The sequence below is a fragment of the Sesamum indicum genome, linkage group LG10, assembly GCF_000512975.1.
Source record: "Sesamum indicum cultivar Zhongzhi No. 13 linkage group LG10, S_indicum_v1.0, whole genome shotgun sequence".
Taxonomy (NCBI): Eukaryota; Viridiplantae; Streptophyta; class Magnoliopsida; order Lamiales; family Pedaliaceae; genus Sesamum; species Sesamum indicum.
In genome coordinates, this window is record NC_026154.1 from 175,962 (window position 1) to 187,155 (window position 11,194).

General features: G+C 37.6%; 3 protein-coding genes across 3 annotated transcripts in view; 2 read left to right on the top strand and 1 right to left on the bottom strand.

Moving 5' to 3' along the window:
* Positions 522 to 2,039, top strand: LOC105171570 (leucine-rich repeat extensin-like protein 6). The gene is given in 2 exon segments (XM_011092732.2): positions 522 to 1,722; positions 1,725 to 2,039. Coding segments are annotated over 2 exon segments (1,098 nt in total). The 5' UTR covers positions 522 to 716; the 3' UTR covers positions 1,817 to 2,039.
* LOC105171310 (40S ribosomal protein S3a) lies at positions 3,579 to 6,552 on the top strand. The gene is made up of 7 exons (XM_011092380.2): positions 3,579 to 3,711; positions 3,857 to 3,904; positions 4,017 to 4,122; positions 4,836 to 4,973; positions 5,053 to 5,238; positions 5,430 to 5,630; positions 6,178 to 6,552. The coding sequence occupies exons 1-7, from the start codon at positions 3,701 to 3,703 to the stop codon at positions 6,268 to 6,270; spliced, it is 783 nt and encodes a 260-aa protein (XP_011090682.1). The 5' UTR covers positions 3,579 to 3,700; the 3' UTR covers positions 6,271 to 6,552.
* LOC105171311 (protein NETWORKED 1A-like) overlaps positions 7,266 to 11,194 on the bottom strand; it is a gene marked incomplete in the record, with an annotated part of 7,950 nt that continues 4,021 nt past the window's right edge. Inside the window, 2 exon segments of the mRNA XM_011092381.2 lie at positions 7,266 to 8,639; positions 8,728 to 11,182. Coding sequence (XP_011090683.1) covers positions 7,458 to 8,639; positions 8,728 to 11,182 — 3,637 coding nt within the window.

An 11,194-nucleotide genomic window follows, 5' to 3' on the forward strand; every position in this document is an offset into this window, starting at 1 on the left:
GGATGGTTATGAGATGTTTTTTTGTCTTATAATTTAAAAAAAAAATAGCATTTTTAGTCATATGACACCTTTTCATTTATTTAAGGAAAGACCAGCGGTCGTTAAGTTTCAAACTCAGCACTTAACTGTACGTAGGTGTCATTTTACATTAAATATCTGACACAAAGGTATTAAGGACCAAAAAGTGTTATTTTTAAAAGTTATGAGATAAAAGTGAAAATCCGATAACTAATGAGACCAAAATATGAAGGCCTTAGGTTACGGGATAAAAAGTGTTGTTGTCCCTTTTACAAATTTACAATAAATGAAAGTCGCATTTCTATAATATTTTAATTTCAGCTACCAAAACTTAAAACCGTGTTTCTGGTGAAATCAGAAGCTAATCTGCACCCGGCATACCTCTTTCACAAAAAAAAAAAAGAAGAATAAGAAGAACCATCTGTTTCTGTTGAAGAAGCAAGAAAGTGTGATTAAAATAAAGGTAAAAGCGTAAAACATATGGACAAGAGGAACTTTCAAAGCCACCTTCCATTTGATCACTCAAGCTCAGATTTTGATCCTTATATATATGCACTGAACAGCTGTGTATATACTCCATTTTTAGCTAATCGCATCATCCAATCTTGAATAACACTGATCTCCTGCCTTCAACCTTAGCCAAATCAAACACTTTGATGAAACTAATCTCATCAAACCAGCTCTAAACCAAGAAATAAATGAAGAACACGCTTTTAGCATTCGCGCTATCACTTCTAGTCATCTTGATCTTCACAGAACCATCACTCCAAGAATCAAACTCTCCCACTCTACTCCCAAACCCTAGACTTCTCAATGCATTCATAGCCCTCCAGGCCTGGAAACACTTGATCACTGATGACCCTAAAGGCTTCACTTCAAACTGGTATGGCCATGGTGTCTGCAACTACACCGGAGTCTACTGTGCGCCCGCCCCCGATGACCCTCATATCACCACCGTTGCTGGGATTGATCTAAATCATGCGAGAATCTCAGGATCATTGCCCCAGGAGCTAGGCCTGTTAACTGATCTAGCTCTGTTCCACCTCAACTCCAACAGGTTTAAAGGCTCTCTCCCTGACGCTTTCCGTCATCTTCGCCTCCTCTACGAGCTCGACATCAGCAACAATCTCTTCTCCGGAGAATTCCCTCCGGCTCTCCTCTGCCTCCCGTCGCTGAAATTTCTTGATATTCGCTACAACAAGTTCAAGGGAAAGGTCCCTTCCGATCTTTTCAACCTGAAACTCGACGCCCTTTTCATAAACAACAACAATTTCGACTTCACCCTGCCTAAAAACATCGGAAACTCCACGGTTTCTGTATTAGTCCTGGCTAACAACAATCTCCGGGGGTGTTTGCCAACAGGCATAGGCAAAATGGCTAAAACCCTGAACGAGATTATCCTCTCGAACGCCGGCTTAAGTGGCTGTTTGCCTGAAGAAATTGGATCGCTGACGAAATTGACAGTGTTTGATGTGAGCTTCAACAGTCTTGTTGGAAGTCTGCCCAAGTCAATGGGAAACATGAAGAGTCTTGAGCAACTCAACGTTGCGCATAATAAGCTTTCGGGGGCGATTCCTGACAGCATTTGCTCATTGCCTAGGCTGGAGAACTTCACCTATTCCGATAATTACATCTGCGTGGAGCCGAGTTCGTGTTTGAAGCTGGAAGATAAGGATGACGCCAAGAATTGTATACCTTACAGACCTTTGGCTGTTTGCCGCCTTCTCCACCACCACCTTCGCCACCACCTCCGCCCTCACCGTCACCGCCTCCACCTCCGCCACCACATTATTATTAGTATCATGATCAAGTCCATGTTGACTTTTTCCAAAAAAATAAAAATATACATTATTTGCTTTAATTAGTTCATCTGTTGTTACAAGAAATCATAATAAGGTGCAATGATGGATGTTATTTCCCTCTCACTTAATCATTTGTGACCTCGTGTATATGCTGAAAGAGTTTGTGTATTTCCTATGATGTTGTTCTAATTTGTTTAATACTAGAGTAAGATTTCTGTACATTCCGCTGCTTTAATGCTGACTGTTCATGCTCATTTTTTATTCCATAGAATTAATGGTAAGGAATAATTATTCATGAATGAGGAACTCATGCACTCAGGATGTTTTTCCGAGACATTGAAGTTTCAAGGTTGTCATTGACCGGCACCCAATTATGAATCTCTACATGATTGTGGATGGAATAGTCCAAGATATATGCATGCCTCTGTCCAAGCTAACTTGATTTTTCTATTCCAAATTCGATTGTATCTTTTATTTTATTTAATTTATATACTTTACGTGTTTAAAAATAATATTATTTATTTATTTAAGAAAATATTTATACACGTACTGAGTATATGTTAATTGAAATAAAAAATACAATATAATTTGAAATAAAAAGTTCAATCTGTTATCAAACATTTTAAATAAAAAAATTTAGTGACAAAATATATTAGGATAATTACATTGTCTTCATATGAAATTTGATATAATTACACGTAAATCCCTATATTTAAAAAGTTACATCTAATACTGCTAATGAGTTTAACAAATAGACTTATTTGTCAGCCAAAATTTATCGAATTTAGTGATATTCATAAAAAAGTTGAATAAAAATATATATTTACCATAGATTAACTTATTATTGACCTATCATAAGTCAAATAAATTATGTTCTAACCAAATTACCATTATACATTTTCACAAGTTAATGCATGTGATGATATATATATATATATATATATAAGTGCATTTTCATCAGAAAAGATTTATTGGCTATGCATTAAGCGAGTAATAAGTCAATTGAGGGTAAATATAAATTTTTATTCAATTTTGTTAATAAGATAAACAAGTTTTGTGTATTTTGATTAACAGATGGATCTATTTATTAGACGGAAACAAACGTCAGGAGTACTATATGTAATTTTTCAATTCACATAAAATTTATGTGTAATTACATCAAATTTTAAAAATGGATGATGTAATTATCTCAAATATAAGTACCTAACCTACAAAAAATTACTAAAGAACTATCTACCTGCCAATGTTTTTTCTTATAGGTATGGTCAATTACATTATGCATTACATCCAAATATCAAAAGCTGAATGTCAATTAGTTATATATATTTGATACTGATAATTATTAATATATATTAATTATTAATAATTAAAATTTATGATATAATTGGAATCAATTCTTAAAAAAAAGTAACCATGAGATCTTAATAATTAATACTATTATTGAAGTACACAATACTTATATTCATATGTTTCATTGTCGATAAGTAAGAGCCTCAATTTCATCGATGCCTCGTTAGATTCACAGGGTAGACTTGTAAATGCAATGAAATTACAAGGACAAAGATGACTTTCTAGTTATTTCTTTCTGGGTTGGGCTGGGTTGAAGAATCAGCCAACACAAAAATGGAAATGCTTGTCAAGGATTTTGGGCCTAATTAAAATGAAATGGGCCACCAACCACCAAATTAGTATGGTATTGGGCCTGATAAGAAAGGGCATCAGACCCAATCAGGTGAAACGGGCGTCGAGCAAGTGAATATAAAATGCAGAGAATAGCTAGGGTTTTGGCTGAGCGCATTTGTTTTAAGAACAGAAGAAAAAAGAGTTTCTCTCACTGAGAGCCGTCGCTCTATCCTCCAAAGCTCAGCTGCTCCGCCACCATGGCCGTCGGGTACGCACTCTTCTTCTACCCATACATATACATACATTGATGAAAATGTTTTAAGGCATCATATCTAGACTGCTTTCCTCATACAACTTTGAATTTATATGTATTGCGGACTGTTCAATACTGTTGCTTTTCTGATTTGACACAGGAAGAACAAGAGAATTTCCAAGGGGAAGAAGGGAGGCAAGAAGAAAGCGTGAGTCTTTTTTAAACTTCTGTTCTCAGTTTTTCAATTGTAAGTAACATTGTTGTGTTGGGAGTTCTTTGAGAACGTATTTGCTAATTTATTTATTTATTGATTTTATTAGTGCCGATCCGTTCGCAAAGAAGGACTGGTATGATATCAAAGCCCCGTCAGTTTTCAACACCAGGAACGTCGGCAAAACTCTAGTTACTCGTACTCAGGGTACTAAGGTAACTTTTTCTTTCAAATTTCTATGAACTGATTTTCAGTGGCATTGTTTCGTTCTAGCTGGATATATCGATCTTTATAAATTTGTTAGTTTCATTCTTTGAGCAGTTTATAATTACTTCATCTCGCTTTTGTTTGTCATGTTTTTATTTTTCTTCGTAGTTGGATTGACGACTTCATTTTCTGTCTAAAGTGTAATGATTTCTTCTCTGATTGCTGCTTAATTTGTTTGCTAGTATTTATTAGTTACTTTAGATTACTTGCTTTTGTTTAATGGATCTTGGATTTGCGAGAATATTGAGGAAATGGCCCTTGTTTGTTTGGTTTTTCTACTACTACATGAATTAGACGACTTCACTGAAATGTATGTTTGCAATATCATGCTGCCACTATATCTGTTTCATTGTCCGGCTATGTGTTCTGTTCACTATGCTCCTTACCAGCAATCGTGCTGTGAAATTCTTTGGTGGAAAGCATGTGTTTTGAAATTTTTACACTTTCTTCACTTAACTTCCCCTTACTTCAATATCTGAACTTTAAGTCAATCCCTTGATTATTAATTAAAGAATCTGAATCTCGGACACAGAATGGTCAACTCTTAAGGGAAGATGTAATTTTCAGTTTTGTTGATTAGTTGGTTATTTTAGTTTTGAAATATCTTTCTTGCTTGTTATCTGCTGTCCAAGTATCTAAGTTCCACAATTTTCTCAATCAGATTGCTTCAGAAGGACTCAAGCATCGTGTATTTGAGGTGTCCTTGGCTGACCTTCAAGGTGATGAGGATCACGCCTTCAGAAAGATCCGTTTGAGAGCTGAGGATGTTCAGGGGAAGAATGTCCTCACAAACTTCTGGGTATGGGGAACCTGAAGGTTCTGATTCTTGTGTTTTATTGATGAATACTGAAGGCTGTACTTCCTCTTGAATGCTGCAGGGTATGGACTTCACTACTGACAAATTGAGGTCACTCGTCAGGAAATGGCAATCACTCATTGAGGCCCATGTTGATGTCAAGACAACTGACAACTATACTTTGAGGATGTTCTGCATTGCCTTCACGAAGAAGCGCGTGAACCAGCAGAAGAGGACATGTTATGCACAGTCAAGCCAGATTCGCCAAGTAAATATTTCAATTATTTCACAATCTTGTTCCTTATTATTTGATTGACATGAATTTATAAGATATTGGTGATCTGTAATGAGGCTAAATTTTAGGAAAAAGGTCATTTTCTTATCGTTATTTTAGTCATGTTTTATTAGGTGATAACTCTGTTTTCCCCATTATTTATATCTCATCCGGTCTTTGGTTAGATCCGGCGAAAGATGAGGGAGATTATGGTTAACCAGGCACAATCATGTGATCTCAAGGATTTGGTTCAGAAGTTCATTCCCGAATCAATTGGCAAAGAGATTGAGAAGGCAACGTCAAGCATTTATCCTCTGCAGAATGTGTTTATTAGGAAGGTTAAGATCCTGAAAGCTCCCAAATTTGACCTCGGGAGGTTGATGGAGGCAAGTATCTTTTACTCCTTTTCTTCTCCTAAAATAATTTATACTGCTTGAGGTAGGCAATTTTTGTCGCGTATGGCTGTAATTAATGGTTACAAATTACATTGATACTATTTTTCACTTTCATTGGTACCATTGTAGGACGCTCCATTCATTTGCTGTGTAGGTACTAGATTGCTCTTTCCTTGGTGTAGTTTTATTTTTTATGACTGGAATTACTTTGTCCCGATTCTTGGAAGTTTTGGATGAACCAAGTGAAACTGTTCTATACATCTTTGAACAATAGAGCTTGGGCGGTGGGAAAACACCCATCCCCTATAATTCTATGGTCGCTTGTGGATTAGGTGTTGCGCATGGTACAGCAGAGAACCTGTATTGTTACTGCTTGTCAACTTGGATTCTCCTATGAATTTTCACAGCTTGAATCCACTTCTCTTATACATGCTCCAGAACAATCTGATTCCAATGAAAAGTTACTTTAATGGCGGTTTTTGATTTAGAGCTTCATGTGGAAATATCTCGTGAACAAAATGTTTTTGATGTTTTGTAGGTTCATGGTGATTACAGCGAAGATGTTGGTGTGAAGTTGGACAGGCCAGCTGAAGAGCCAGCGGCTGAGCCAACTGAAGTTGTTGGTGCCTAGATCAATAGCCTCCCAGTCCTTCCTCCATGTCGTTGATTGCAAGTTTATTCTTGGAGTGATTTAGGAAGAGATTTTGTTTTCAAGAGTCCATTTCCTCCCAAAAACCATTAGATAAAGTTACGTTATATTACCAGCACATTTTACATTTGGTGTTCAATTTTGTTGAGTTAGATTTAATTTGGAATTATTTATACCGTTTGCTTATTACTTCCCCGTTCGGTTTACCTTTTGGTTACATACAGAGGTTGTAGTTCTTTATGGATGCAATTTTACGCCTCCTTTATAACTTGTTCCTGAAAATTAATGCATGAAGCTGTTGGTGTTGGAAGATGGCTAAATGCCAATAGTGAAATTCGTAACCAGTCGATGCCGGAAGGTTGAGAAAATTAGTTATCTAATCTAACCTGATGTTGGACTTTTCAAAACCAGAATTTCAATTTCAATAACCAAATACTGATGTGTATTATCTATTTAATTGCAGTGGGTAATAGTTATTAATCAAATTAATGTATGGAAACAAATTTACTATACGGTGTACTAGGTAAGATTCAAATGTAATAGTTGAAATTAAGTACTTAACATTATTATCAAGTGCAAAAAATACTGAAGTTTCAACTTTTTTCCCAACCATACTGAAAAAGAGGGCAAGTTGAAAACGCAGTGTATTTTCTTAATTGGTAGGGAACAAAGTAACACCAAACAAAGTTGAAGAGGGCAAAGTGAAATTGAGATTTTAATTGTTAAATGCAGATTTTGGATGAACAGCTCTCTGTTCTTTTTTTTTTGGGATATTTTTTGATGAATCTGGGGACTCTGAATTTCTGGCAAAGCAACCGACATATCTACTTGCCAAGATCAAGTGACTTTGCTGGTTTGCTTTCAAGATTCACGATCATGGATTCTTGTGATAGACAGATGCCATCAAATATTGCACGTGAAGCAATAAAGAAAAAAAAACAGGTGTAATTAGATAGAACCACGTAGCTGCTCAGAAGTTGCATAGCGCATGTTTTTTGCATGTAAATTATTGATATAATACCAACAGATTTAGTTGAAAATTTGTAATAACAGAAGCAGACAATTGGAATTAGATAAAGTCTAATTCTTGCAGCTCCTCTACACTAAGGAGATCGGTGTTGTCCTATTAACATAATGCAATTACCATTCCAAAAACAGTAGCGAAAAACTCAAGGGCTGCGCCCATTTCTACTAGTTGATGGCCTAAAACATGCACAAAGAGGACCCTTCTTACGTCTTCCGCTGTTAGTCCTTCTATTGCGGATGAAGTCTCTCAGAACAATCGTTTTACTCCTTAAAAATCTGCTTCTCCCTTTGTTTTTCTTTTCATCCTCCAGCTTCAACAACATGTACTGAATTTTCTGAAGCTCTAACTGCAATCTGCCAATCCTTTCAGACCCTTTTCTTGCCTGTTCTATGACTTTCCTTCTACGTGTTTTCATCGCCTCTTTCAGCTGTGGCGATGCCTTTCCGTCAGGAGAAGCGCACTCTTCTATGTTCTTTGCCAGCTGGCCATTTAAATCCATTAGATTCACAACAGCTTCCTCTGCTTCTAGTAACTGTTCTTGAACTGTTTCAAAATCAACATTCTTAGCCTTTCTACTCTTTTTGTTTGTCTCCAGTTTCCTTCTCAAGTTCTCTACTGCTGTCTGAAGAGTTTCCAGTTTCTCAGCATCAGAGGCAAGTCTTTCCAGGACCCTTCTAACATTCACTTCTCTGTTGGGCTCAGAACGTCTTGTTGATAGCATCAACTTATCCACACCCAACTCTTTCTCGACATCTGAATCTGTGGAGGGAGTCTCAGACTTACGCTTTACATTTTCAAATTGATCGTAAAGTATATCCTTTTCACTCAATTTGTATGACATCCTTAGCGACTCGCCAATTGTTAGATCTCTTCGGCTGTCTTCAGCAGTTTCCCATAGCTCGAGCATCTGATCATCTGCTCCAGCGTTGCTTCTCTTGCGTCTTCCATGTAGTGAGCGGTCAGAGACTTGATCAAGAGGAATATCCTTCATTAGCATCCCGTTCCGAGCTTCAGAGGCTTTGGTTTTTATTTTGTGCAACTTGGGAGTATCACTGAGTTCATTTGCATATCCTTTCTTTCTGCTGTGGTCGTGTTTGTCTCTGCCCAAGCAAAGACGGGATTTTAACTGCTCAATTTCACCCTTTGCAGGTTCTTGTTTGCTATTGGAGTTTGATCTTCGATGCAATAGGGGTTTGTTCATTTCTTCCATCAACTTGCCAACTGCTTTAATTCTCATCTGCAAGTTCTGCAAGCTAACAAAGGATTGATCTTCCTGAAGCACTGCAGAAGTACTTCTACTGGGATCAGCAGCAACTTCCAAAATCTGAAAAGATGAAGGAATTTAATTCCTGTGGTTCAGTAAATCCATATATATATATATATATATCATGTCAAGAATGCCAGAATATTACCTCAGACTCCTGATTACGTGATGCTTTAAGCTTTGTCTGAAGAAGTGCATTATGCTCAAGGCGGGTTATATCATCTCTTAGGGCAGCTACTAGTGGAGCATACGCATATAGCTGCGATTTTAACCCGCTAATATCACCCTCCATCAGACAAATTTTCCCTTTCATTTCCTCAATCTCCAATGTTTTTGAAGCATTTTCATTCTCAAGAGTCTGACATACCCCAGCAAGCTCCAGCACCTTATTTTGGAAGAAAACTTCATGGATGGAGGAGACCTGAAGATCAAAATAAAATGCTGTAGCTTCTGCCTCCCATAGTTCAAACTCATTGTTCTTCTCCTGGAGTATTGAACTTAGAGTCTGCTCTCTGATTGCTTTTTCTTCAATTTCTTCACGAAGTAGGCCAAGTTCAGACTGTAAGTTTGTGTTAATTATATGAAGGCTCTCAATTTCCTTCTTATTAATGGAATTATTTTCAGACAGCTGGAGTGTGTTCTTTTCTAGATTTTCCCTTATCTGCATTGATTCTTGAATATCAGTCTTCAGTTCATCGACCATCCTGCCCAACTTTAAGTTCAAATTTTCAGCACCTTCAAGTTTTGCTTCTGCATTCAGGAGCTTTCCTTCCGTTTCAAGCAAACATTCCTTACCAATTATAATATCCTTCTTCATCCGAACATTATATTCTCTGATCCCTTGCATCTCGCTTTCCAATCTGTGAACAGCATCTTTTAGTATTATCTTTTCCGCTTTTTGCAACTCCAACTTCTCTGTCAATATACCCATTTCCCTTTCAAGCCTACTGTTGATTTCATGTTGTCTGTTCAGATCTTCAAGAAGTAAGTTCAGTTCTGTAAGTTTCTCCTCCCCAAAGCTCCTAAAAGTTTCTGATTGGCTAGCAGTTGCCAGATATTCCAGGAGAGCAGCATCGTTATACTGATCTAACTGGAATTTCTCCTCCTCTAGATCAGAAAACTTCTTCAGTAAACTTCTGTTATCCTGATTTGCTTGCAAGTATGCTCCCTCTAATGCATTGTAAGCTTTACGCAAATCAGCTTGTCTGCTACAAAGACTCTCCAATTCAGCCTCAAGTATGGCAGCATGCTGATAACTCCCACTCACATCTGATTTCAATTTCCTGTTCAAGTCTAGGAGCTTTTCTTTCTCATTTTTCACCACGGCAAGCTTCTCTGCCATGGCTTTGAACTCCTGCTCCAAGTATATCTTCTGCGACTCTATTTCCGTCCCCTTCGACTCCAACTGCTCAAGTAGAGTTAGCAGAACTGAGTTCTCAAGCAAGAGCAGCTGTTTATCATCCTCATGTTTTGAGATAGAACATTTCATGTCTTCAATAATTCCTAAAATATGATGCACAACAGCCTGTTCATTCTCAATAGTGTCCTCAGGAGCACAATTGGAACCAATTTCAAGGGCCCTGGAAACCTGGTATATGCCCAGTTTCAGTCTTTCAATTTCATCCAACATGAGTTCAGCTTCTACCTGCTGTTCAAGACTTTCACTCTCCAGCTCTGAAATCAGCTTCTCAGCCAATTTGGATGCCTCCACATGCTTTTGACACTCAATAATAAGAGAGTAATTCTTTTCTTCCATGTCTTTTATGAATTTCTGCAAGATGGATATCTCAAACTGAGCCTTTAGAGATTTGTCCAGTTCTTCTTCATATTCCTTCTTCCTCAATCTGATGTGTTCTTGAAGGAAATGAATCTGGTTTTCTAGTCCAGCCAACCTGGTCTCACTTTGGAACTTGGTGCTTGTTCGTTCTTGCTTCTCCACACTCAAGGAAACCTTGAGTTCTTCAACCTGACAGTAGGCGGCTTCCTTTTCCTTCTCTAGGTCAGCATATTTTTCTTCCAGCCCCACATATCTTTTCTCCAGGCTTTCAAGTTTTCTCTCAACATTTTCCAACTTAAGAGCCATGGAGCCTCTTTCAGTCAAAAGATAGGACCTTTCATTCTTAAGCAATTCACAGATCTCTTGTAATCCCTTTGATTTTTCCCTCAAACCTTCAAGCTCAACTTTTGCAGTAGACAGAGAGTTCTCAAGAACAGCATTTTTCTCCAATAGCTTGTGCATATTCTCAGTTATAACCTGTAACTGAGACAGAAGAGAATCCTTCTCAGCAATAAGTGTGACTTTATCTCCATGGAGAAATTGGCAAGACTCTAGTAGTGTTTTGACCTTTTCTCTTGAGCTCTCCAGCTCACTATTCAAGTCTGATAGCGAGCTTTCTACAGAAACCTTTTTCTTCAAAAGTTCTTGCATGCTTTCCAGCTTTTTTGCCATAATTTCTTTCTCATTGCTGTCCTGCTCATGTAATTGTCTCAGCTTTGAGTTCTCGGTCTGCAAGCTCTTCATGGAAGTCCCCAAACACTCTGGTTTCAGACCTGCTGCTTCCACTTGCTCAACTAAAGCCTGGTAGCTCTTATTCAAGCCTTTTCTTTTCTCTTTC